Raw genomic sequence first — 27,835 nt, forward strand, 5'->3', positions numbered from 1 at the left:
CAACATGATTTTAAGCAGAATAAATAGGACAATAATGGTGATTTTTTGCAGTATTCAACCCCTCAATACTTTTCGAGGAAACCAGCGAACACCGGAGGAACTACATGTTTTTTTATTTTATTTTTTATTTATCTATTGTATTTGTTACTTTGAGTCTTGAAACGTATAATGAAAAAGTCTGAAGGAGTCTTACAGTTATGCAATCTTTGTTTGATATCTACATTTATTACCAGAAACAATAGCAATAAGAAACTGGTTGTTATAGAAACCGGTTATTTTGCATGGTTTTAACAGATGTGACTGAAAACTAGTTGTTTCAGCAATAACTGCCATCCACTGAAGGCTCAATGATAGATTGCACTTAAAAGAAGGGCCAGCTTGGCTACAAATTCAGTGTAAAATCTCATACGAGTTGCATCAGGCCCTGGAACTGTGTTCATTTTTAGTGGCTTCGGCTGTTTCTCAGTGCTACTGACAAATATCTCTCATCTTTACACTGGGCTGAGAATTAAATTAGGCCAATACTCCTGGATTTTTGAGTGCAAAGCAATGTTTGAAAATGAAGTTAAGTACTTCTGCTTTTGCTTTGCTGCTCTTAATTTCAGATCTTGTCTCATCCATAAGTGTCTGGACTCTGTCATTGGTGCCACTAAAGCCTTTACGTACGACCAGAATTTCTTCAGGTTTTGTGAGTGACCAATGAACTTTATTCTTCTTCAGTAGTCGTTCAAGGGTTTATGCATTGTCCTCTTGACATTCTAACACATTTCATTCGGCATTTCTCAATCTACAGCCCTCTACTTTATTTCACACCCATTTCGCAGTAGTTTCTTCAACTAGGTGCACATCTATCAAGTGCACAGTCCACTAGTCTGATGCACTGTACTTCTACACACTCCTCTCCAGAGCTAAATGTTTCATGTTCTTCACTGAGATACAACACTGATGCCTCTTCATCTTGTTTGCTGAAAATACAAATCCTTTTATTTGTTTTAGTTATTGTTTGTATCTTGGTAATCATTGTTACTACAACTGCCTCATGGTCACTGATACCATTTTACTTATGAACATCCTCAAAGAGGTCACATTTATTTGTTTGCTTTTGGATCCAATACATTTCCATCATAAGTGGGTTTCTGAACAACCCGTAAGAGGCAGGTGTCACAGGACACATTCAGTAATGCCCACTACTTACAAATTGCATGCAAGTGAACTTCTGTTTTCTTTGAAGTTCTCAGTTACATCTGAAGGTGAGTCTGATGGTGGATAGAAGGAGCTGATTACAGGTTTATGCCCACCCATGATACTAGTCTTGGTGAAACAATCTCACACTGATTTTCAATTTCTCTATAGGTGGATTTGAGTTTCTAGCTACTGTGATAGATATACCACCTCCACTTACCATTACCCTATGCTTCTATATATGCTTCAATTTTCTCCAAATAACTCATGACTATTAATTTCTGGTTTTAACCAGCTTTCTATACCTGATATAATGTGAGCTCCACAGCTTTCTAGAAGCAGTTCAAACTCTGGCACTTTGTTGTGAATGCTTTGGCTGTTAACCACTAGGATTTTGCTACTCTCATCTGCGAGGGGTATTTCAGTGGATCTTATTCTCACCTTTCTGGGACTCCTAGAGCTATTGTTTCTTGGACTGGATGGAGGGTCACCCAATATAAAAAGAACTCTTGTGTTCACTGCACATTCCATCAGTTACCTTCAACCTATAGTGCAAGTACAGGAAGTCACAGTCTAGCTTGTCTGAGAACCTTCAAAATCTGTAGTTACTTCTAATCAGGAGCCATAATCAGTTCTAGGAACAATGCTGCAACCTGTAAGCTTCATTGAAATTTTGTGTACAAGAGTGGTTCTCAATCTTCTCTGCCAATTGTTGGAATGATCCATAGATTGGTGGGAATCATCTTGTACTCCACCTAAAAATACAGACTAACATTTCTACTTAATATTTTCCTTTTCATTGACTCCAGATCAAAACACAGTATATTGCTGTCTTGTCACAGGCACATACTTTGGCTTGGTGTGACTGTTCTGCAATTAATATTTGCTGGATGTAGAGTTGTTTATTCATTCATGAATATATAGACTTTACCATCGACAGTAAAGTTTTCCATTAGAGAAACTTACTGAATGTGTGAGTAAAGTGCTTCATATTAAGTTGAACTTCTTGCACATCTGGTTATGCATTGTCTGTTCATGTGAAACATGATATGTTAATTATTTCACTAGCTGTCATATGATTACTTCTACATAGGAAAGGGCATATATAGTAGGTATTTGTACCCTAAAGCAAAACAAAACAAAACAGTAGTTATTTATGTAATAAATATTTGTACGTATACCATAGGGGACTGCAGGGCTGAACTTACTCTCTTGTTCGATCCAAACAATGTAATGCTGAGGTTTAGACAATGGACTGTCATTTGGAAGGAGTGGAGGTCACAGTCCAACATGGTCATGCAACTTTATGTATCCACTGATGGAACATTAAATATTAAATATTCTTTGTCTTTTCCATTAAGCTAAACTCTCTTCCATCTATTTCCTACTTAACACCGTGCTTTGCTCTTTTACCTCACTTACAACTGTAATTTTGGGATACAGTAGTATATCTGTTGCCAAATAATATGTAAATAATTTAAGAGAAAAAGGAGACCACTCACTGAATAGCAGAAGCATTGTGTCATTGAAAAGCACACAAAAAGAATGAAAATGTTGCTTGCTTTTGGACAAATCGTTTAACGAGCTGGAGTACACATACATACACCAACATCACCACCCCACAAGCTTTGCAGTTACGCTGTACTGGCTGAACCAAGAAAGATTTCTTGATGCTGTAAATGATTTTTCTGAATATATACTGAAACACAATGTAGCGCTAGAAATAAAGTCCAGGCTATCACACCTTTTTTGTTAGAGAAATTTGTGCATCACTCATGGCTCTTACACCACACATAGATACACACTCAAATTGAAGACGAACATAGTCTACAATTCATAAACTAAAGAGGAATCTTGTAAATAATAGAAATCAGTTAGGACTTTTATGTTGAAGCCTCTGAAATAATTTTATGTGATCTGGTATGATGAACACATAATAAAAGTCTTTGCTGATCCATCAAGAAAAACAATAAAAGTGTCTCATATAACAACTGAACCGCAAATAGTAGATGGAATAATGCGATGTAGCCTACAATTGTACACATGAGCCATTCACCCTTTTACTATATAGGTACAACTATGATAAAATTAATATTTTTGACAAAGAAACAATAACTCAGTTTTATTTCTGCCTGTAAATTATTATTGAGGAAAAAACAGTATAATTAAAATTCAGTCAGTTATTTACACATCTTTTAAACAATTAAATTTACTTTATTTTCGTTTTAAAATGATAACAGCTTATCTTCCACCATTTCCGTCAATGTAAATTTCTTGGGGAACATTCACTTCTTCGGCGTGGTATCGCAGCAGAGACTTCATTTCACACGCTGCCAGTTGACGAATTTCGCTCTGAAATACGCAAATTTGATTGGTATTAGTACGTTTATAACGAAAGAAAGAAATAAAAATTTTGTCAGAAGTGGGATTCGAACCCACGCCCTCAAATGAGGACCAGAATGCTCGGACCTACTTGCGTAGGCAAGGGTTATCCTTGAGTCTGGCGCCTTAGACCGCTCGGCCATCCTGACAACTGCCCATCCAAGACTTGTATAACATATGACATTAATGTTAAGTGTTCATTTCACAGATTTTTCATGTGGCACAAAAACGAACAATGGCTGTGTGAAGTAAAACACTGAAAAAACATCAATTGCGAATGTTTTTTTAGGGTTCAATAACTGTATTAGCGAAGTCATCTGATTTCTTTCTTTAAAGTTTGCAACTTCCTGTAAAGCCATTAAGGTGGAACTTACAACTTAATACACTAAGCATTTAAGGTGCAACTAGAGTACAGAAATTTCCTGACGCGTTGAACTGGACGAAAAATGAGAATCGATGTAACAAACACATTAACTAATAAAACTGTTTTCGATCACTATAATTAATTATTTCTAATTCAAATTCTCCAAGGCTGTTTAAGGATCCGTTGACTCTCCGTTCTCGAACGGGCACTCGCAAATACATTGAATTTTCGAAGGTATTGTATTACGTCACAGTGTTGTTTGTCGTTAAACGTTCAAAATGATGAATTTCGTGCACCACATAATAATTTGTACGTCCACCCGGGTCAAAAAATCATAAAAATACACAGATGTGCCACAATGGTAGTAATATTACTCAAAACAGTACACAGCTGATAAGAAAAAAATGCATTTCCAATCAACTTATATATTCATTAATATAACACACTAGCTTACGTCGCTTTGCTTTGTTTTCACCTGTAGCCATTTTGCTTAATATTATAAGTGAAAATCGAAGTTTGATCATCATAACATTATGCATCCTTCGGATACCATCGAACAATGATGACATTTTAGTATTTTTTTTTTTTTACTTTGGCCATTGTTTAACAATGCCCTATTGATTCAATGACAAAGCTGACCGTAAAACCGAAAAATACACGTAAATTCAGCACCGGATCTACGATATTTCTGAACAGCAGAAGAAACTTGATAGTGGTGCCCCTCGCCTATTCCAGTGCTTGAGATCGGAAGTCAAACATTTTTAAAAAATCTATCTATGTATGTTCGAGGAAATGTAAGACATATTATTTCAGTGTGACAAAGTACAGTACCACGCCTCTTCACACAGCATTCTTCTATCGCAAGTCACTGTATTTCGTTCTGTTGAATTAAAACGTGTATATTTTGTAATGGAAGCCATCAAACCTATATTCAGTGCAATGGAAATTAAAATGTCCTGTGGTGCCTCTACAGCTCCCATTCGGCCGGTTTGACACGCTAGCATACACCCACCCCCTTTTTAAAAAATAAGACACCTCACATACAACTCTGGGTGGGGTTATTTCTGATCGGGAAAATACGAACTTTTTAGGAAATTTGCAATCCTTATTGTCTATTAGCTGATGACTTTCTCTTTTGCGTGACATGAAATTAAATATGAGGAAACAAAACAGCAGTAGAGACAAGTAAGGCAGTATACATTTCTTCAATTCGTTAAGTCCCAGAATTTGTTTCTTTCTCTAATCTTGCTACAGCTTTAAACGGCGTGCTTTCCTTTCTGCGAAGGAACCACATCGAAGTTCATTAAACGTTTTGCTACATGAAAAATCGAATTGGAGTTGTCTAATAATGATAAAACAGCTGTTAAATATGAATAGCACCCAAGACTGGTGTGGTACCTCGATGTGATTGCGTCATTTTGTCACTGCTACTAAATAAAACGAAATAAGCATTTCTAATATTGCAGCAATAGTAATCTGCGACAAATACGTGAGACTGTTTTGGCACAAAGACCATTTTTATCTACTTCATTTACATAAATAACATGGCAGAATATAAGTAACGAAGGACCAATATCAAATGCCTATCAGCCCTACAACAAGTATAAAGTTTTATGTTAGGAAATAGTTTCACATTTCATTCATGTGTTCCAGTTTCGCAAGCATGAAATCGAAAAGTAGTAGTATTACGAAATTTTTACATATAAATTGTAATCGTCATACTAAATTTGTAATCGTCATATTCTTCCATAAACTTGCGTCGTATCCCCGTTTCTTTTCTTATCTCGAACTCACAAACAATTTTGTCTTCACTAATTCTAAGTTTTCCTGCCACCGTCAAAACTTTCTTCTCAGGCTAACTTCAGTAACACCGGTTTCGTTACCTCACTTTATTCTCCGTACAACGAGCTTTCCGCGCTATTGCGAGAATAGAACTTACCGCGGCTGCTAACAGAGGACGGTATACCTGTATCTTAGTAGTGTAGCGATCTGGCAAAAAATTTGTCAAAATTTCATTTTCTTGGGTACACCGAGAAGACAATTTGTAATCATTCTTACATATTATTCCTTTAGTCGTTCATTCCCACTCTGGTGGTCCGAATTCATGGATATCGCTAACAGTTATAACACCTGTCTTTCACACATCCATTCAGCCACGTATGGCTTTGGTATCCACCTGTTCGGGTTTATTCGGCTCAGCTCGAATAGCCCCCTTCCCTTTTGTCTGCAGGGAAGTTTCTTTTTATGACTTGGTATGACGGGAATTCCCCTGGCAGAGACATCACGTACACCATGCACGCATTCAAAAATCAACTTAGAAAAAAATGTTAAAAAACCAACAGGTATACGTTTCAAAATCATATGAATTATCAATAGATCAACATCCGCTGGATGCTACGCACTTTGTGAAAGATGTTTTTTTTTCCTTCAAGGATATGTATCTGGCGTGCCCTGAAATTGACACCCAGGACATATACCCCGGTTTGCCACCCCCTACACCTGGGCCTGCCACACATTAAAGCAATATGTAGAATATATTGTGAAAAGCGGAACTTACAGTTTTAAATTAGGAATATGGTACACATTATTGACATCGCTTTGCACTGATCTTCGTCATGTCATGAGAACAAAATACCTCTTACTTTGGTCCAGGTGAGGTCTAGAAACAAAATAATTTGGAACCCTTGTGGTGGGGCAGAAAGCGAGTTCGGTTTGGGAAAATGTTTTTTACTATTTTTTTCTGTATGTGAGAAGGGGACAGGGACAACAGCTGCTTTCTCCTGCCTCTCGCTGGCTGTGCCCTTGAAGTTTACACACAAAAAAAGCCAAAAATGCATGAACAGCTTTTATCTACGAAAAATGTCAGTTACTTAATGAGTTTCATGATGTTTCATAGATCGTTTGAACTATTCTTTTATAGAAATGATGTGGAACAGATTAGTTTTCAAGGATACGTATACTGCATGATTAATATTACCATTAATTAACACATTATTTTTTTAGTCCTACTCATGCAACTACATTTGAAAACAAGTCCAGGAATATGATTTTAATTTAGATACATATCTTGCTTTGCTGCCTGTCAGATATTTTATGGAATTGGGCAAATGATCAAACATTTTTGTTGCTGCGTATTGAAATCGTTTGTGAGCCTTCTGTAATGGATACCAGTAACAAAGCTCATTTTCCCTCTTGCATTTTAGGTATAGACATGGTTATTCTTCTCAAATCTTGATGGATTGTTTATGGCGAATTTTATTAGTGAATACACTAGGTCTTGTTAATCATGCTATTCCTTGCACATATTAGCGGAAATACAAGATTATTGAGAGTCTTAAATTAAGTGTAAAAATAGAGGTATTATGCTTTACTAAATTCAAAGATATATTCATTTTCACACAAAACTTCGTCCTTGAGTGTGTACATGTGCAGTAGTATCACTCACTATGAAATATGTCCTAAATTTTTAGCTGTTGCAATGGTGATATATGATTACAATATGCTTTATCACACAAGGATCATTATCACTCTCATTGTTATTTTCCTGCATGCTTTTGATTATCTCTTCATGTGTCAAAGTTTGGTCATAAATAGTTGCTCATCCCACATTGTACTCAGCAGATAATAGCTGTCTATGAAGTACCTAAGACACACTCGTCTTAAATTCGAGTATCTGCTTGAGGTTCAGTATAGCGTATTTGCAGTTAGAAGTCATGACATTGAACCATGAAGAAAGCCTCAATTTCAAACATATATACTGCAGTATTCAGTTGCCCTTACCAATGGGCTTTATGCAACCTGCAACCCCTCTGCAAAAAACCATATGTGAGACTTTCAAATTCTCTCACTCATTATGCACATTAGCCCTACAGAAAAAAATTACAGGACCTTTCTGGAGGAAATTTAATATTTTTAAGTTTTGTACTGGGATACATAATTGCCGGAGGTCACAGGTTTCGAGTTATTCAAGACAAACATTTAAAAGAAACCTTTAGGTGCATCTTCACCCCTTACTCATCCCTCACCAGTCAAAATTTCTAGTATGTAAACCGCTTCAAGCACAGTAGTTTCGTAGTCGGAAGGACTGACGAACATAAAAATGTAATTGTTTGTTTTGTACTGAAAAATTCACAAAATTATTAGGTAAAATTTTCACAAATGTCAGTTTTACATTTTCTAAGTGCTCAACTAAGTTGGTGGGTAACAAAACCAGTAAGCGAAGAGCAAAAAACGCGAATGTGGAAAATAATTCGTGCAGTCTCAAGTTTTTGTACAGTGGTAGGAGTGAGTGCCATAAACAACATACTGGAAATCCTGACTGGTGGGGGCTGAATGTTGGAGTGGTGGTGTGTCTGAAGGCCATTTTTGTACGTTTTTCTTGAGTAGCTCAAAAGCTATGGCCCCTAGCGAAAACGTATTTCAGTACAAAATTTAACTACATTAAATTTCCTACAAAAAGGTCCTGTTTATTTTTTCTATAGGACTAATGTTTTGCATGCAGCACTGACAGAATATGAATATCTCATGTGTGGTATTTGAATATATTGCGTTTTGCCTAAAATCCATCAGTAGGGAACACTGATTCACTCTTATGACATTGTTTAACATTGTAATTAACTAACAATATTGTTGCACTTGAGAATTCATTACTGAATGTATCGTTTTTGCTTGAGCGGCTAGAGCTTGGCTGTGGGCTGGATTACTTAAATACTTACAAGCTGGATTATTGAAGGTCGAATTAGCGAGAGTTTAGTGTATATGTACTGTGACAGTGCAGTTAAAATGCCTAGGTCTTTGAAGAGATACCTACATGAAGTCCTTGGGTGAATACTATGTATTACTCTTACTGCTCACTTTTGTACAAACAGTACTTTGTTTATAAGTGATGAGCTACCCCAGAAAATTATTCTATAAGACATTATTGAGTGAAAATAAGTAAAATATGTTGGGAGGTTAATTCATATACAAATGCTGTTAATTTTCATGGGATAACAACTGATCCATACTAGCCTGAGATAGTCATGTGAAGAAATTAGTATGGAACATTAGTAATGGTTTATCGTCTATACTTCAGTGTTTGTATTTCTGTTCTCAGAGTGGTTTATTATGCCTTGACACACAGCTGTATAACATTTTGTAGAGTCACTAAAGCAGTGCAACCAATATTTTCAAATCACAGAAGAAGACAATTCGGAAAACATACAGATGGCACACAGAGGTCATTGTATACTTAGCTATAAAAAAGTTAGAATTATGACTTTGCCTAATGAATTTTATTTTGCACTGTGTATTTCACATCAAAGAGAACTATGACAACTACCAACAGTATGTCATGTCCTACAAGCACAATACCAGGAACTAACATGACCTAAAACAATGAAATTCTATTCATACAAAATTGCAGAAGTGTTTTATGCACAATTCAATAAAATCCTCTATTGTTGTTACCTGACATGGTCAGTCAGTGCAGGGGGTGATCTACGAATTTGTACTGTAGTCTTCTTGTGAAAACCAATTTATTTGCCAAGATCGCTATTTTAAGACAATTACTGGCTTATGTACTAGTTTCAGTAACATATATTGCCATATCAAGTTCATAATGTCAGGCAGTGATAGATACATCACACAATGCTTAAACCACTTTGTCACATTACGACTATACATATGCAAAAGAAAACTGAGCCATTACAATGATATGCCAGGTGTGTTATTAGAATGTATGTACATGTTGTCATTCATATTCCAATTTTTATGTATCTTTTGATAGCACACATGGAATGTTATTGCAATGCCTCAACTTAATTATGCATATTGATTAATCCTAATTTGACAGAGTGATATAAGTATTGTATGATCTAACTACCACTGCCGAGTTTCATGGATCTGAAGATGGCAATACATTTTGCAGAAACTAGTAATCCAGTAATTGTGTTAACATTGCAATCTTGACAAATAAATTGGTTTTCACAAGAAAGCTACATGACAGGACGCTTTATGTCATACTTAAGCATACCAGAAGCCTAGTAATTCAATCAGAAGAATAAACAACTCCTGCTAAAACAGATTGATTATGGAGTTGATGAATTTCTGATTTTGTATAAAAATGTTGCAATAGAAGTTTATGCATTATTGTAGAGTATTGTAATTAGTGATCAGCAGCATAACATATTCTATATTTTAGAGATTGTAGATTTGTTGAATAGATGCTTGTATCTACAGCACATTGCATGCAATATTTTTACAGTCTCAGCTGACTACTGAAGTCCCTACAACAATAAAAACAAATTGCTAATTTATTAAAAGTGAGCTTCCATACCAAGAGTTTACTGTAAACAGAGAACATGAGAGAGTGGAGCTGTGTGCAATGCACTGCAAGAGCAAACGTTCAGACTGAAGATCTCCTGTGAGACACAAAACTAAACTGCTTTTAAGTTTCAGCAAGTTAACTGTCATGCATATTGTGGATGAATTGCAGTATTTCAGTGATATTTGTGTAGGATTCATGGAGATTAATAAAATATTCTGTCTCAGCTTCAACAAAATATGTATCAACAGCAATGAGAAACTAGCACATATTCAACTTATGTTAGTATACTGAAGAATGTAAACATAAATGCTACAGCATAGAATATATTTCACCAGGATAGTGATAAATTCAGAACTAGAAGAGGAGACAGACAAAGAGAGTCAATCTCATCAAAAGCATTCTCAGAAATCAGAAGGAAAGTGTTCATTTCTCACACAATGTACATGAAGAAGGAATACAAGTTAATGAACATTTATTACAATTTCCATATTACTAAAGACCAGATATTCTTTGCCTTTGCTACAGATAAATGTCAGTAATGAATGGAAAAAGTAATACAGTAACTGTGAAAGTAGGTCTTAAAGCAGTCAAATTAAGACTAAAATACTGTTTAACTATCATATTGAAAAGTTTTGTTTTTGAAGACAGGAACTGTATTGACAGCCAATTAAATAAATTCAGGAGCAAAATGGACCTGTAGTATCTTTGGAAAACTAAATAGGGTTTTCTTAACTAAGTATCCAATATGTGGAAAGTTCATATTCAGAATGTGTTGCTAGTTTTGACTTATGGTAGTGAGGATGGATTTTTATTGAGGAAACAATTTAAAAAATGGTATTTGCTCATTGTGTGTTGGTGAGATGTTTGTTGGAAATCGCTAGAAGAGATGAAAAAAAAAAAACAAACAGATGGGTCAGGAAACACACTGGTATGAAATACGTGATTGTGACTTCAGTGAATATTACATGGATGTGTGCAGGATAGTGGTCAAACTAATGGGTGTTAGATGAACTGAGAAAGTTTGTTGCTGGATTACAGTTAGGGGAAGACCAAAATGGTGATGTCATGGAAAGCAAGTAGATGACACTAGAGAAGATGCAGAAGTAACATAAGTGCCTGTAGCTACTGAAAGTGACCCATGGAAGTGTCTAGAGGAAGTCTTCATCCAGCAGTGGATATCATAGAGTTGATGATACTGATATTTTCCTTCTTATTCTTCTTCCTCCTCCTTGTGGAGACAATTGATGGTTGATGTGATGATAAATAAGGAAGACTATGCTAACAAACTGGCATACTGAAATTTTACTATATTAAAAAAAGAAAAAAGGATTATGGAGAACTCACCACGAGGATCTGGCAGATGGAGGCAGCATGTTTGGCACAAGTAGGCTCGGGACTGCGTTTTCCTGGGCTCCAGTCCCTTGAGAAGGTCACCTGGGATGCCACCAGGTAGCAACACCATGCCGTCACCGTCAGTGCGAGAAACAGTCTGTGACAAAAGATGCCACTATAAAAATATCCGGGCAATGTAAATTCAATAGTCACAAGGGCTTGATCTGCCTAGACAGTAACACCAGTGCACACCAGTCACAGCTACCAAAGTGCACGACCAACCAGCAATTTCTTATTTTGGCAATGGATAGTTCCATCTACACTGGATCAAATCTTTAATAGGTCACTTTCTTCTTAGTGGAAGAGAATGAAACATGTCGAAAAAAAGTTCTGTTGAGAGTAGCAGAAACATTCAGATGGTATTTCAAAAAAACACAAGAACGTGAATTTTTTAATGTATTTCTCTACAGTTATTTCTTGACAGACATGTGAAATAATTTAGACTATCATATGTTTTGTTACATAGCCTATGCAGGCCACATATTAGGTTGTATTTACAGTCAAATTAATAAAAGTTCATTATTTTTTCAGTATATATAAATTCGTTTGTGTTATAAAACGCTTTTTCTATCAGCCATGTCTCTTCCACCATTTTAAATCTATTTTCAATGTAATTCCCTTGTGTTACAAGGTATTCAGTTGAAAAAAGTTTTGCCAGCACGTTGAAAATTATTTTTTACCTTACTCAATTGAGTCCAAGAAATGTCTAGTAAGTTCTTGTTTCTGGTACCATATAAATGCACATCTGACCTACTTTCATATTCATGGACATTCTGTTTATGGTGCATAAGTACCCTGGGAACTGTGAGTATCTTATGTTCAACAAAGTATTGTTTTCAAGAAGTTAATTCACATAAGCTGAATATATATCTGATGGCCCCACCAGAGTTTCTACAAAGAAGTATCGCTTAATAGTATCCCATAACTTGTGTATGGAAAAGGCATATATGCCATAAGTATGAGCTCTTTACTCACAAAATCCTTCAGTTTCCTTAAGGACATGAAACAGTTGCCAATGTACTGCAGAGTTTTTGTGTGTATTTGTTCCAGCATAATTTACTATCTTGGTAGATGCCTGACAACTTTACTGAGTGATTTTGTCCATTATAAATATTTTTAAGAGAAACGGTTATATGGTATGAGGAGGAGGGAGCGTTTTGCATACCACTATCATTGCACCCCTGAGAACTAAAATTTTTCTGCTATTACATTCATGGTCCCTTTGGAGTGCATGTGGGACGGTATTCGATCTCAGAATTCTAACAGTAAAGATCTGCATGTTACATAACACTCCTGTTCAAGTGCCTGACACAGGGGCTGAATGAACCAGTGGCGAAACGTGCTGCTCTTCTTTGCATCTTCACTATCTGCACTCTTAATCCCAACTGGTGAGGGTTTCAGACTGACGAAAAGGAAATAGGAATCGGTCAATTTTGTTTTTGAAAACCTTCCCCTTTAAGGGTGTTAAAAAGAAGTTACTCCATATTATGGAGGCAGTATTAGCACCAAGACTAGAATAAAATTCCAATAAACATACCTTAAGAGCTATAACCGGTTATTCATATTCGTTTCTGTAAAACAGATCTCCTTAACTGCAAGCTCTTTGCTATTATGAACGACCTATAGAACGCAGTAAACTGACGAGAAGACATTATTATGTGACTTTGAAAAAGCAGAGCTTGTAATGTAATCTGTTTGCTATTCCAAACGACCTGTACTTGTGAACCATCGCTAAGAGAAGATACTCAATGTGGAGTCCATTCATAGTAAGGCATGTTTCCATCCGACATATTAGGGAATCTTGCGCTCTCTGAAAACCTTCAGCTTGGTTACGGGTGCGCTGGCAGGCATAGATAACGTGTTCCCAATGTGTTTGTGCATCAATAATAGGACTTGCATACAGGAAAGATACCAGGTGTCCCCACAATAAAAAATCCAATGCATTAAGGTCGGGGGATCGAACTGGTCAACGTACTAGACGGCCAAGACGAATCCATTGTCCATTAAATGTCTGTGGGCGGAGTCTTCGAACATTTCGGAAAAAACTGGTTTGCGCTCCATTTCTCTAACTGTTGTTGGATTGATACTTACTGTAGCAGGACAGGCAAGTCATTTGATAGGAACTGACGACACCTTACACCAGTAAACCTATTAGTCTATTGCCAAGAATTCCTGTCCCTACATTAATTGAAAATCGGCGCTGGTGCCTTGCTTCTTCAGCTGCGTGTGAATTTGCATTATGAAAATCGACAATCCCATCTCGCGTGAAGCTAGCGTGGCCTGTGAACAGTATCTTCGTTGTGAAAAGTGTACCTTCGCCACATCTTTGCCACTGGCGGAACAGGTTTCTACCAGGTTGGTCTCCTGGCCGAAGAGCTTGGACATGCTTTACGCGATATGAGTGCGGCAACTGTTCGCGCGAGACAGCCAAGACAAAACAGTGAGTGGCCGACCCTGATAGATACTGAGCACACTTGTTCTATGATCCTCTCCTGCTCGTTTCAATACTCGCTCCATCAGTACAGGAGTTTGTGTGGTACGAGGTGCGAGTCTGTCAAGATTCGTCGTTGGAGTTACGAAGCTAAAGACAACCAGTTGTTTGAATAGACGGCTGAATAACTGTGCGGATGGCATCCAGCACTCTGGATATTTTTCAACGTACAAGACACTGAATAGGCGATTGCTTTCATTTGCCAGGTCACAACAGATCTGTCATTTCCCGTGTGGAACTATAGGCTTCCATAATGCTGGTAAGTGCAAAGATAAAACTACAATGTAAGAGCATTTCACAAACTTATCCCAGCACGACCTAATTCCATTGTACACAACCTAGTTCTGCTGTAGTCAATGCACTTAGCCAGAACTGTAAATGCGGATTACAGTTAACAACACTGACAGATGTTTGCTGCATGCTGTATCCATGGACAATAACAGAGGAATATGTCTTCATTTGTTTACTGCATTCTGTAGGTCGTTCTTAACAGCAAAGAGCTTGCAGTAGACGCGATGTGATTCACAGTAGCGAAATGAGTAAATGCTCATAGCTCTTAAGGTGTAGATGATATTGTATCTAGGAGGACATGATGTTCCCCGGTTGGTGCTAACATTTAGTGACTGATTTTAGAATCACATGAACGAATCCGCGCTAAAAAGTGCCATTAGCAGTTTCCGATATTTTCCATTGTGTTTGTTGTTGTGAGATATGAGGTTGTTTTTTGTGTGGCGTTTGTAGATATTAAGAGTTCCACACATATAAGCACTGTATGATATGTTTCAGCTATTTGGAGGATATCATTAATTCTTCAGTTACAAAATTTTATGGTGAGTAAAATGCTATGTATTTTTAAAACTTATTATACGACATGTGGCTCTTTAAGCTGTACTTCGTAGGTTGTGTATCATCTTAACCTTGAAAACGAGGTCTTCTACTGCTGAATACATGATATCTGGAAATGAAGTGAGTTTCTTTAATGTCTTAACAATTTTTTCTGTCATGATAATGGAAAGGTGTATTAGTTGCGAATAGCTTCTATTTGAAAACGTTTTTAACTTGTAACTGGAATTTGATAACATAATTTATTTTATTCACTGATTATTGGTAAGTAGTAGAGTAATAATGTAACACACAGACTGTTAAATGCGTTATTGACAAGATTTTCTAGATCTTAACAGTTTTAGATTCGAATGAATATTTGTTCCTAGGTACATGACCATGTTGGACCTTGGAGCAGATTTTCACATTCGGAGGACCGTTACTTTTCCACAGCAACTTTTATAATTGTACAAAAAGACTGCTGCACAGATAAAGTGAACAAATAAAATGGAATAAGAAAATACATTTGACTTCTATTACAGGGCTGGCCAGGTTTCAAAGTCTCAAAAGTGTTCGAAGGAACAGCGTTCTCCCCTATGCATTAGAATCCTTGTTTACTGGACGTTTTTGTCTTGCTTTGATCCATGGCGCATCCTCTGAAAATGAGGAAATACTTTCTCTTAACACCCTCTAAGACTTAGACGGATGCCAGGTGAAATTCACTGAAAGGATTCTCAGGACTTAGGGTCTAAGTCCTGAGAATCCTTTCAGTGAATTTCATCTGGCATCCGTGTTTTGGGTTACTACTTGTATATCGTCTTTCCATTTTAAAGCACTCCAGACGCCCACTTTTTGACAGTGGTGATGAGTGACAGCCAATCATGTAATTGAACAACTGTGAATCATCTATCAGATTTCGTTTCAAACTTTTTGTCTTATGCTACGCGTAGTCATGTTATTGTCGTGTTGTTCTGTTGGCCTATGTTCCGTATCTCTTCCCGTGTGCAACTAATAAAGAAAGTAATCCTATACAAGGTGTGTGAGAAAAGTAATATGAGATTGACTTTTTTTATCTCCCAAACTTTTTATCTTTTTCAAACAACAATATTGTCCCCTTCAAAGCAGTTCCCTTCGGAATCTGTACATCGGCGGAGCAGTTGTTCCTAATCGTGGTAGCAGCGCTGAAAGGCCTTTAACATATCGGTCACATTTCCTGCATGATCTCCACAGTCCCAAAATGACGTCCTCTTCAGGCATTTTTCAATTCCGGGGAAAGAGAAAAGTCACAAGGACTGAGATCTGGTGAACAGAACAACAGGAGGTCAAAAATTTCATGATGGAAATGACCATATGACATGAAGCGTTGTCATAAGGCAGTATCCACTTCTCTGCCATGTTCGGTCTCCCGATTCTTTCAAGGGCAACTCGCGTACACGCTCGACGTTTACGTCGGTTTTTGGGCTCCCTGGGCGAGGTTCGTCTTCAACGTGTTTTCGGCCTTCCAAAAATGTTTGTGGCAGCGAAAAACTTGTGCTCTAGATAATCATGTTCCCCATAGGCCTTTTCCAATCTTTCAAAAGTCACACTCGCGGCTTCCCCAAGTGTAACACAAAACCTGATGATACCACGTTGCTCTAAATTCCGCTGTCCCATTTTCGTAATTTAACAAAAACACAGTTTTACCGATGGCGCTCTGAAAAATCACGTGATGTGGTGGCTGTACGGAGCTGAAAGTCGGACTGAGCATCCTGAAGAAATGAACACACGGATCTACTCAAGTAAACCAAACAGCGTTACTAGATCAAAATGGTTCAAATGGCTCTGAGCACTATGGGACTTAACTGCTGTGGTCATCAGTCCCCTAGAACACAGAACTACTTAAACCTAACTAACCTAAGGACATCACACACATCCATGCCCGAGGCAGGATTCGAACCTGCGACCGCAGCGGTCGCGCGGTTCCAGACTGTAGCGCCTAGAACCGCTCGACCGATCCGGCCGGTGTTACTAGATCGCTAGCAGTGTTGCCAATGTCATTACTTTTCTCCCACACCTAATACCTCGTACATAAAACGCCTCAAAGGTCGTTTGATCCTTTTCTACCTCGTCGGCAGGCGACGCCTGTTTCACTCAAGCTTCTACCTTAATACATAAACAGTATTGTAGATCAAGGGAATGAGTCACAACAGATTAAAGACTCCCAGAAAACTTAGTGATGTAGATTACTTTTCAATAAAATCTGTGTTCTTCGCTAGATGAGATTGTCTTGAAGAGAAGGGGGATAGGATTGAAAAGCAAGTTTGTGGAAGTAGCAGTCATTCGACGTCAAGAGCCTCAGAGACTATGATAGCCCAGTCTGGCAGAAATCTAGGAAGAAATTGGCTGTGCCTTAGTCGAAGGAACTGTGAGGACATTGTCTCAAAGAAATCTTGAGAGACCATGAAAACAGAAAAAGGCAACAGCCTGGGAATTAGAGCCATCTCTTGTCGAATGCAAGACCATTTGGTGCTGTTACACATCACATATCACTTATTTCTATTAACTTATGCATATTTGGAACGAGCAGATTTCAGATGGCCATCCAGCTATTTCTATTCGTGTTTCTCCTAGTCCTCCCTGCCTGTCTCACTTCAGGTGGATGACAGTGTTTCCTTAAATAGGTCACGTCTGCGTCCTTCCCCCCTCCCCCCCCCCGTTTTTTCTAAATGACATGGTGCCTTGTATACGATGTGGATGACATAAACCTTTTAACAGCATTCACTCCTCCTTAGTTTATATCGCCAGATATGGGCTTTGTTATCAACCATAAAATGTTACACGATATGACATTTATACTTTGGTAGTGCCATAGGAGTCAGTTTTGAAACCGAGCTGCTCAGTAATTTTCCAACATTCAGAATGTCCAGTAAATGCAATACCCTGCAGTAGTGGAAAAGAGGTGGCGTCTTTGCATGGACGGTGGTGGTGGTGGTTAGTGTTTAACGTCCCGTCGACAACGAGGTCATTAGAGACGGAGCGCAAGCTCGGGTTAGGGAAAGATTGGGAAGGAAATCGGCCGTGCCCTTTCAAAGGAACCATCTCGCCATTCGCCTCAAGCGATTTAGGGAAATCACGGAAAACCTAAATCAGGATGGCCGGAGACGGGATTGAACCGTCGTCCTCCCGAATGCGAGTCCAGTGTGCTAACCACTGCGCCACCTCGCTCGGTTTTGCATGGACGTCCTGAGTCATCAACAAAGTGCTGTTTCAAGTGACCACTTTTCATATTTATTTCCCAAGGAAAGGTTGAAAAAAAACCAGTCCTACGGTTATTTCCTTACATTCACCCGCCCGGATATCCGTTTATGTTAAGGCGCCGCTTCCGGGACGGTTTCCCACTTCCCACTTTGTGAATAGAGGGCTAGCACCCAATGTTCGCTTCAGTTACACGATTCGCAACATTTAGAAAACTTTCGCTCGCCTCCACATGAATAACACTACAAGCGGAAGGGTGGAGTACGCCTAATCCGTCTTGCGGGGTAATGGGTGGCGGCATAAAGGGCATCCTGCCGTCCATTACATTAACCACGCCAAATCCGTTCCCGAAGCTTGCCGACCCTGAACCTATTCGGGACACAGGTACAAGAGAAAGAAGAAGAATATTATTTCCTTTCATTTATCACTTTGTTCACCTATGATAAATATCTCTTACTGTGATAAATGCCGAATTGCTTCGTGATTCAGAGTCCATATTGAACTGTAGGTTCCTCTACAACTGGCCATCCTTTACATTAACCATGACTGGGTGTTGTGTGATGTCGTTAGGTTAGTTAGGTTTAAGTAGTCCTAAGTTCTAGGGGACTGATGACCATAGATGTTAAATCCCATAGTGCTCAGAGCCATTTTGAACTTACATTAACCACGCCAAATCCGCTCCCGAACCTTGCCGACCCTGGACCTATTCGGGACACAGGTACAAGAGAAAGAATAAGAATATTATTTCCTTTCATTTATCGCTTTGTTCACCATGATAACCATCTGTTAATATGACAAATGCCGAATTGCATCGTGATTCAGAGTCCATACTGAACTGTAGGTTCCTCTACAACTGGCTGGGTAAATCATTTCAGAACTTGGGTGAAGGCAAGTACCACATGCAATAGCACCATGGCCAGTAAACTGCTGCGGTGTTGAAACAGTTCGTTGTGTTCGGCGCTGCTTTATTTTTTTTATTAATAATAAACTGTATGAAATGCGATGAATAGGTAAAATCAGTTGTAGGAGAGAGCAATAGCGGACTTCCATTTATTGGTAGGTTCTGTCAAAGTTCACTGCGTACATCTGCACTCCGTAAGTTACCTTATGGTGTACGGCAGAGGGTATTTTGCGTATACACTTTCGCTTCCCCACTTTCCTGTTGTACTCTTTGAGAGAACGACTGTTGGTAATCCTACGTATTATCTCTAATTTTACTTTCACGGTCTTTTCTTGGGATACATTTAGAGCAAAGCTAAATGTTGATTGATTTTTTTACGAATGTACGCTTTCAGTAGTTTAACAGTAAATTGCTCTCTTGTGACGTCTGCCACTGAAGCTGAATAAGCATCATTGCCTCTCTTTTACCCCCTACTAAACGAACCCTTGACGAAACCAACTGTTGTCCTTTGTATCTTGTGTATTTCATTTATCAGTCCCATCTGTTAAGGATTCCAAACTAAGGAGCAATTCTAAAGCATTGATCGACCGAGGAGTTTAGAGCTATCTCCGTAGTGGGTAGACTACACGTTCTGAGGATACTACCAGTGAATCTCGATCTGGTATCTGTCTTTCCTATGATTAATTTCATGTGTTCGGCCCGCTTTAAATCGATCTGTACGCATATTCTTAGACAGTAACAGTTGTGACTGTTTCCAGGGATTCATTGGCTGATGTGTCTTTCTGCCTACTTATAGGAGTCATATTATATTTACATGAAATATATTCACAAGTGCAGAAATGGACAACCATCAGCTGTATAGTGGAATGACTGACAATGGAAATTTGTTCCCGACCAGGACTCGAATCAGGTTTCCCGCTAAACGCGAGCGGTCGCCTTATCATTAGGCTATCCGAGCACGACTCACTGCCAAACTTCCATATATCATCAACCGTGTGTCCGCAGCCTGCATTCGTACATTCATTTCATGCACAACCGTATAGGTGTCGGCGGATAAATACGACATGGCAGTGACTGTGTTGTTCAGAAGTACGGCACAATTTTCTTTCGAACATACATGCACGTCCTAAGGAACATTACATCGTACTTCTGAACAACGCAGGCACTGAAACATTGTATGTTATATCCATGGTAAAGCGTCATTCTCGACACCACAAGTCCATTATCTGGAGATCTTCCTACGTTTCTTTACACTTTTCTATCCTTGCAACTTTTCTATACGCAAAAGCACCAACTGCGAACAGCTTCACGGAGCTTCTAAAGTTATCCACCCGTACTTTATGTACTCTTTTAACAGTACGCCCTCCGTCAAAGAACAAAATGCTGTGTTCTGTTTGATAAAAACTCTTTAATGCAATGACGAAGCTGGCCTGATATTCAGTACGCCAGTATTCTGTTCATTGGATGACAATGCAGAACTGTATTCCGGAAGTCAGCCTGTTCGCCGGTATCTGCTGCCTTGTGGGTCTCGAGGGCGTACGGAATCCATGTTGATTCTTACACAAGATACTCGTATTTTCAGTATGCATGATAGGTAAGTACAATATGTGCATCGGAATTCTACAAAAAATTGACGTCATCGATGTGATCCTATAACTTCATGCATGTGTTCGATGGCTCTTCTCGGGAACGGGAATGACCTGCCTGTTTTTCCAATTACCCGGAAGGTTTCGTTCATCCAGCGACCTACTACAGAATGCCGTTTGAAGAAGAACGAATAATTTTGCATACTGTAAGTAGGGGTTTCCCATCAGGTCCATGCCTTTCCTCTGTTGAGCGTTTTCAGTTTACCAGGAGATCCGTGCGAAAACTCGTATTTTTATAGTTTTGAATAATGAGGGTGTTTGGAATAAGTAAAGTCGTTGGGACAAGGGTAGTTGTGGGAATGACGAGAAAACATGGTTAAAAATGAACCGAACGAGATGAAATAATAATTATGAATTTATGATACATCCTTGTATACACATCGCCGTGTACATAATTTCCGTAGGGTAGCGAGGTGCCCTTCTCTCTCAGCATGTGTTTGAGCTGCAGCCACCCGTTTGGAGCAACGCTTCCCATCGACAGTTCCTAACGTTGTTTTTCTTGGCATCGTAAACTTGTTATTTACTGTTTATGACTAGTATTTCCACCACCCTGTTGCTGACAAAAGTTAATAAATAATGAGCAAATACAAACATACAATGAAAGAAGTAAAGAAGTGTAATTCACTGCTCATGACAATACTTGATCGTCATCAGTTGCTTGTAACTCTGACTTTAGACCATAATGTTTACATTTACGTGTTGTTGTAGAGAAGTGTAATGATAAAAGCGAATATAAAATACAAAGAAGTAAATAAGTGTGAAATGTATAGGTTAGACCGTAGTGTTCGCTTCTTGCTTGACACGTTCCACATCATAACGGCTACCGTACCGTGGGATTGATCAATGGAACACGCAATCAACTAACTAACACTAAGGCCACGATAATCTCTAACTGTACTGAGATTTTAATTGCACTTCGTACTGTATGTAAGCACGGTAGGCCTTAGTAACAATAGGTAAACCACAGTTCAAGTCGATAATAAATAATATGTTTGACGTTTCGGAAAGTACATTCGTTTAGAAAAGTCAACTTGTACGACTGGCGGAGATAATGGATTACCGCAGGGTCACGGTTATTATCTCTAACAATGCTGTAGACAAATTATCCACTTAATAAGCGCTTTAAAATAAATAAAATTATATTTGTAATAAGATCATTTGAAAGGAAAGCCTCTTATTCGAGATTAATAAGTTAACTTCGTAAAATACAGGTACGAAGCTGATGCCCTTTTGCTTATGATAGTTAAAAGCCTCTTTTATGTTAATATTTTCCAAAAACAGGAAGTGTTAGCGCAAAATTGCGGTGTCAGAAGACGGCTAAGAAACCTTTCTAACGATTGCTCATTCGTCCATGTATGTTTAGTACGCGTTGAGAAAAAGGGATTTTGACTTGAGAAATAATATATATGTTTTCTATCCCGCAAATATTTATACGATATGTGCCATTTTGATGTTCGTGCGACTGTTTTAAGGAGGAACCTCAGTTCCAATTCTGGAGCGCTGCTCGAGCGTTTGGTGACCTTATCAAGTAGACATAACAGCAGATAGCAGATATCGAACGATTTTAGAAACGCGTTGCTATGATGGTAACAGGCCGATTTAGCCAAATACGAGTGCGTAATATGTGCTCGGAGAATTTAAGGAGAAATCTCTGGAAGAAAGCCGACCCTGTTGTCGGAAAAAACTGTTGTAGAGATCATGACAAAGAGGTAAGAGAATTAGGGGACGTACAGAGGACCACTGATATTTTGCTTTCGCATCATACGCTTATGGAACAGGACAGAAAATCGCTAATAATGGCACAGAGTAGCCTCCACAGTGCACTGCTCAGAGGTTTGTCAAATATAGCAGCAGCTGTAGATGTAAACGTAGTGGGTAAAAAATTGACGTCGGGGTTCAGAAGCTTTTCAACATCCGTGTTTAGGTTTTCCTGCATCGATAATTCCTTCGGAACGAACATCACCGAAATCCTTCCCGACCCTTGCCCATTTCGACCTTGTTCTCCGTCTTCAGTGAACCAGTTATCAAAGAGCTTCCTTTCTTCAAAAAGCAAAGTAATTTGGTAGACCGGTTTTTAATGTAACAATGGTTGCTAAATTAACAGAAACGATCATTGTCATCGTACAGAGAACTACTGTAAACAGGTCCAGTATGCACTTGACGCACGACAGTCAACGTGCAATTCAAATCCCTGTACTAAAGTGAACTACCACAGACAACTGTGGTAAGCCTGAACCCAGGCACTGCAAAGAGAATTACGCAATCTTCAGAATAATTTGTTTTCGTCGTACAAACAACTATGAAATGAACTGTGCAGATAAATAAATTTTAAGAATGTTTTCATGTGTGTGATTATGTCAGTTCTATGTCGAACCGTGTTTAGTAAATGTTATTCGGCGAGGCATGTCTAGGTAAAGCTTGTGTCTTGTCTGAAAATTAGAGTATAAAGTTTTTTTCCATTAAGATACTTACTGACAGTTCAGAAAACGACAATTTGAACAACTTGTTGCTTTAGCTCTTAGTCATTTTAGGTCCGGGTACATTGCTGTTTAAAATCCAAAAATAAAATCTGTAGCTTACGCTTTCGTGAGCCTGGTAACACTATTTTTGTTGTTCATCCATACTCTCATATGAACTTGGGTGCAAATACAGTGAAGGTGGCCTTTGGAGTGGGAGAGTTGGGGCAGAGAACTTACGGTGATCGGATGATGGTAGGGCCAAGAAGATGCAGACATCCTAAAACCGCGTGCACGCCTAACGACGAAGTCGTGGTACAAGTTTTAGGGCTGCTCCGCAACATTTTTCTCATGTTCCGTGACTGTCGAGTTCCCCATCTAAACGGGAAAAACGCGACAATGTTCGATTACTTGTAGCAAGTACGTTTTCTGAGTCAGTTTCTACCTGTTGCTACAAAGACAACATTGAAAGTGACAGAAAATTTTCTAGTTCTGCCATGTCTTTGGAATGTGACATCCCAAGACTGCAAAAACGGAAGCAAAAGGAGGGTGCTACGGAGTATTAGGCCAAAAAACAAGAAATCTCACAACACGACATGGCAAAAATACACAACTAAAACCTCATTTTGGGAGGGAACACAAGAAGTTACACGAGTCAAAAAAAGTGGTTCTTCTTCAAAAAAGTCAAATAGGTTTGTTTAATTAATGAAAACCCGCTCCAGCTGTCGCTGAGAACTTTACTAAGCCCACTAACGGTTTGGCCTTTGTATAGGCCATTTCAAGTGGTTCTGAAAATTGCCGTAAATGTGATAGATATATAGACGTTGTACATAATAGAAGTGAGAGAATAAGGCTTACGTATGTACAACGTAAGTACAGATAATTATAAAACTTACATTACTCTGTAGACAAAAAACGTCCAAATGATAAAAGTACAATCTAAATGGATTTAAATTTTACATGTCCAATGATATCGTCATAAACAGGGATGTGTCAAGATTATGCAGACTGTATAATTAATAGATTATAAGTATTATTTGAGTTTAAGAGGATTTATGCCTTGACATAAAAGCTTGGTTACCACCCATTACTGTTTTAACAGCAATGCATGTAACCTAGGGGATGCCAGCTTACAGACTGCGACGAAGGAGCCTCTAGTAGGCACATTTTATTTTATTTCACAGTTTATGCAGTACGGTACGCATGCTTTTGCGAGTACTGTAGTGAGAAATAGTAATTATATGTGCATAGATATGTATCATTTTTAAGGAGGGAAAGCAAAGGTAGCCAGCCGCTGTGGCCGAGCGGTTCTAAGCGCTTCAGTCTGGAACTGCGCTACTGTTACGGTCGCAGGTTCGAATCCTGCCTAGGGCATGGTTGTGTGTGATGTCCTTAGGTTAGTTAGGTTTAAGTAGTTCTAAGTCTAGAGGACTGATGACCTCAGACGTTAAGTTCCATAGTGCTTAGAGCCATATGAACCATTTCGAAAGTAGAGATAAAGATTTTATAGAGTGGTAAATGGTACACTGCATGATGGCGTTAACAGAGGCAGTTCGCAGTAGCGATGAGTTTGCAGTTTACTGAGAACACGCCGCATTTAAATTAAGAAACAGCACAAGAATTCGCATCGAGAAATTGACGATGTTTTTTCCTAAAATGAGAACCGGGGTATTCTGTAATGATGGCGATTTCCAAATGCAGAGTTCCACATCATTTGAGATAACAGTACCTCCAGTCCATTCCCCACCATCAACATCCCACAGTGCAAACAGCAATCACTCATTCTTTTCTGACTCTTTCTTTCTTTATACATTTCTATTGTGAAATTCCCATCCAGAATTCAGAGACCACCTATAACCAAACTGTACAAGTATTGTTAGACAAATTTAAGCAATAAAATAAATGTAGTTGCTAAAGTTATATTTAAAAAAATCATTGTCAAAGTAGATAATACTGTCAATAAAAATAGTATAATTTCTTATCTTCACAAAGCCTTTCAACGAAGTATTTATGGCTTCAAGGATTTCTGGGACGATGCGTGAGATCGTTTGTAATGAAATTCTAAATGTGTACGTCAAGCTGATGAAATATTCTCCACTAGCAAGGAACCGGAGTATGGCAACTATGACGGAGGCTGGAAGGGTTTCCCTAAACAAAGCGGAATCTTTAAAATTCTTTTCTCCAACCACCTGAAGAAGCGTTTCGAAATCTGCAAGGAACATTCTTAAAAAAAAAATTCTGAAAAGCATAGCATCTTTCAGTTTAAACTTTTTGAGAAGATTCATAGCACCAGTAAAGCCTCCTGAAAATTGAGTTTTCCTCCAGTAACACTTACGCTTACTTTTGAATAATAATACATTACATTAAAAGCTCAGACACCAATTTCTTGGAATATCGCTTTCTGACTTTTGTAATGCAACTGATACGGAGGGTGTGGACACGGAACTTCGTATAGCGGCTGTCGCTATACAGTGTATTGCAACTGTGCGTATACAATGTCGCTCGATTTTGTCGCTAGGTGTTTACGTGCCTGCAAGGTTACAGCCATTTTGAACAAAATTTCAAAACAGAAGTCATGTGAAAATGTGATGTAAAATCCAAAGATATTTTTGTTTTTGAAGTAGAAGTTCGGACTGACATAGCCTCCGTTACATACGTAACGAAATAAGAAAATGGACTTTGGCTGTATCCACGAGTCTTTTTTTTTACCTGCAATCGGTAACTGGAGCTTCGATTGTACTCATTTTTTGTCAGACTACAAGTGTGGAACGTTATAAATCTACATATAGGGTACTGTCGCCTGTACAAAGCATACAAAATAAATTTTTATGAGGAAAGTGATGGAAAAGGAGGTAACATACAGGCAAACTGATAAACTTCCCGTAGAGAAATGAAGATTTTTAAAAAGATTATCGTCTGTGATATCAATTTTCTTGACTGACGTAACACAGCCGGAGGTAAATGCCTCCCATCAACAATGGTTTAGGAAAGAAGCATGTAGCAGTTTTTTTAACTGAAGACTGCTTGTAATAATTTACATTTTTCGCAACTCGTGCTGCTAGACATCAAAGTTTACTGCGAGAACAAAATTACAAAACGAACTGGTAAAACTACAGATAAAAAATTTCAGATTTTAAGCACTTAGTTTTCGCATTGCAGGTATTTCTGCGATAACTCCTCGATAGGTGGTGTAAATACGTACTTTGTCAGGGTACTACGCCCTTACTGTAGGTACAAATCGATCTCACACCATATCTAACTAAAATTTTACTATCAATAGTGATAACACCGTTTCACGACAGAATTTCTAAGTGTTGTACAGGACGTTTCACAATCATGTTACATTTTTCTAGAGGCTGTAGAGGTTACTTACTAGATCAAGTTTTACATAGGAACCCATCTCTGGAAACGTCATCCAACGACGCTACAGATCGTCAAAATTATAGGCTTCGGCGCCTGTGAACGTATGTATACACAGGGTGATTCTGTAATGGTGTCACAGACTTTTTAGGATGATGGCGAAAGATAAATGTATCAGTCTGAGGTAAGGTGCCCTGTACCGGAAACGAACGAATCGAAAGCCATAAAAGGACACCGTTCTCATGCCTCTAACCGTGGAATACATGTACCGGTACTGTTGTTGGTAAGACTGTAGGGTAGACAACTTAAGGAGTTGGACCAAAGCAAGGAAAAAATGTTCAGTAAAAAACATGGACTCTAAAATGCTTACCTAAGGAGTTATGAGCAATTGTTAATCTTTGCTAGTGCGAAAAGCATCCCCGCTACTGCACAAGTGCTCATGCTCTTAAGGTACGCGTTTTAGAGCCCATATTTACGAGACTTTTTTCTTCCCTTGGTTGATAATATCAGCTCTGAACGTTGCCTGCCCTACAATCTTAGCAACATTAACAGTACATGTTCTTCACTGTCCGAGGTATCAGAACGGTTTTCACTAATAATTTTCGACTCGTTTGTTTCCAGTACAGGGACCCTTGCATCAAAATGAAACATACTAGAAAGTTTTTAACATTATCACGGAATCACCCTTTATATACATACATTTACAGGCGCCAGGGCCTGTAGCTTTGGCGCTCTGTAGGATCGATGGATTACATTTCGGGACATGCGTACGGAACGTCCTGCACAGTTGAATAATAAGGACAGGAAGGTAAACGTGGGACGATTGTTAACGGATTATAACTGAAATAAGAAGTCCTAATGTTCACGTCTCTGCATTTGTTAAAGGTCATGTAATAGTTCCTGTACTCGTGCATCGCATGGGAAACTTCTACAGTATTTACATGAAATGACAGTATGGGACCAAAGTTTTACATGGCCATACGAACATCATACAGGAGTAGTGATAATTACTGTAGCACAAGTGTATATTAACTGGTAGCCCAAGACATCAAGGACTTGATCTCGTTAACACAGACAAAGTCATGAGTTAAGCAGAGGGGAGCATTTCGTAGATGGAGGAAATGTAATAATTTCGTTCGGTCAAAGTGGAAGACTTTCAAACGTCCGTAATCCCCAGAGCGCGAGTAGGAGCACGGTGAGCAGCTCGCGGACGCACACGTACCTTGCGACCATGTTTGGGCTGTGCTGGAGAGGCTGCGGAGTCTTGACGAGATGCCGATTCGCCGCTGTCTGCGCTG

The 27,835-nt window shown here is 38.6% G+C and overlaps 1 protein-coding gene and 1 non-coding gene across 2 annotated transcripts; both read right to left on the reverse strand.

The window, feature by feature from the left end:
- Positions 1-3,290: 3,290 nt before the first annotated feature.
- Positions 3,291-27,823, reverse strand: LOC126481436 (uncharacterized). The gene is made up of 3 exons (XM_050105192.1): positions 27,760-27,823; positions 11,580-11,724; positions 3,291-3,534 (listed from the first exon to the last, which is right to left on the reverse strand). The coding sequence occupies exons 1-3, from the start codon at positions 27,768-27,770 to the stop codon at positions 3,424-3,426; spliced, it is 267 nt and encodes an 88-aa protein (XP_049961149.1). The 5' UTR covers positions 27,771-27,823; the 3' UTR covers positions 3,291-3,423.
- Trnal-caa (transfer RNA leucine (anticodon CAA)) lies at positions 3,597-3,713 on the reverse strand. The gene is made up of 2 exons: positions 3,676-3,713; positions 3,597-3,642 (listed from the first exon to the last, which is right to left on the reverse strand). It is a non-coding gene; the product is annotated as a tRNA-Leu (tRNA).
- Positions 27,824-27,835: the final 12 nt, after the last annotated feature.

This window comes from Schistocerca serialis, chromosome 5, assembly GCF_023864345.2.
Source record: "Schistocerca serialis cubense isolate TAMUIC-IGC-003099 chromosome 5, iqSchSeri2.2, whole genome shotgun sequence".
NCBI lineage: Eukaryota > Metazoa > Arthropoda > Insecta > Orthoptera > Acrididae > Schistocerca > Schistocerca serialis.

What these genes read in the sequence shown, in the direction of transcription:
- LOC126481436 (XM_050105192.1), bottom strand. An exon ending in CCATCTGCCAGATCCTCGTG is followed by an intron (nt 3,535 to 11,579) that starts GTGAGTTCTCCA and finishes TGCGTATTTCAG; the next exon opens with AGCGAAATTCGTCAACTGGC.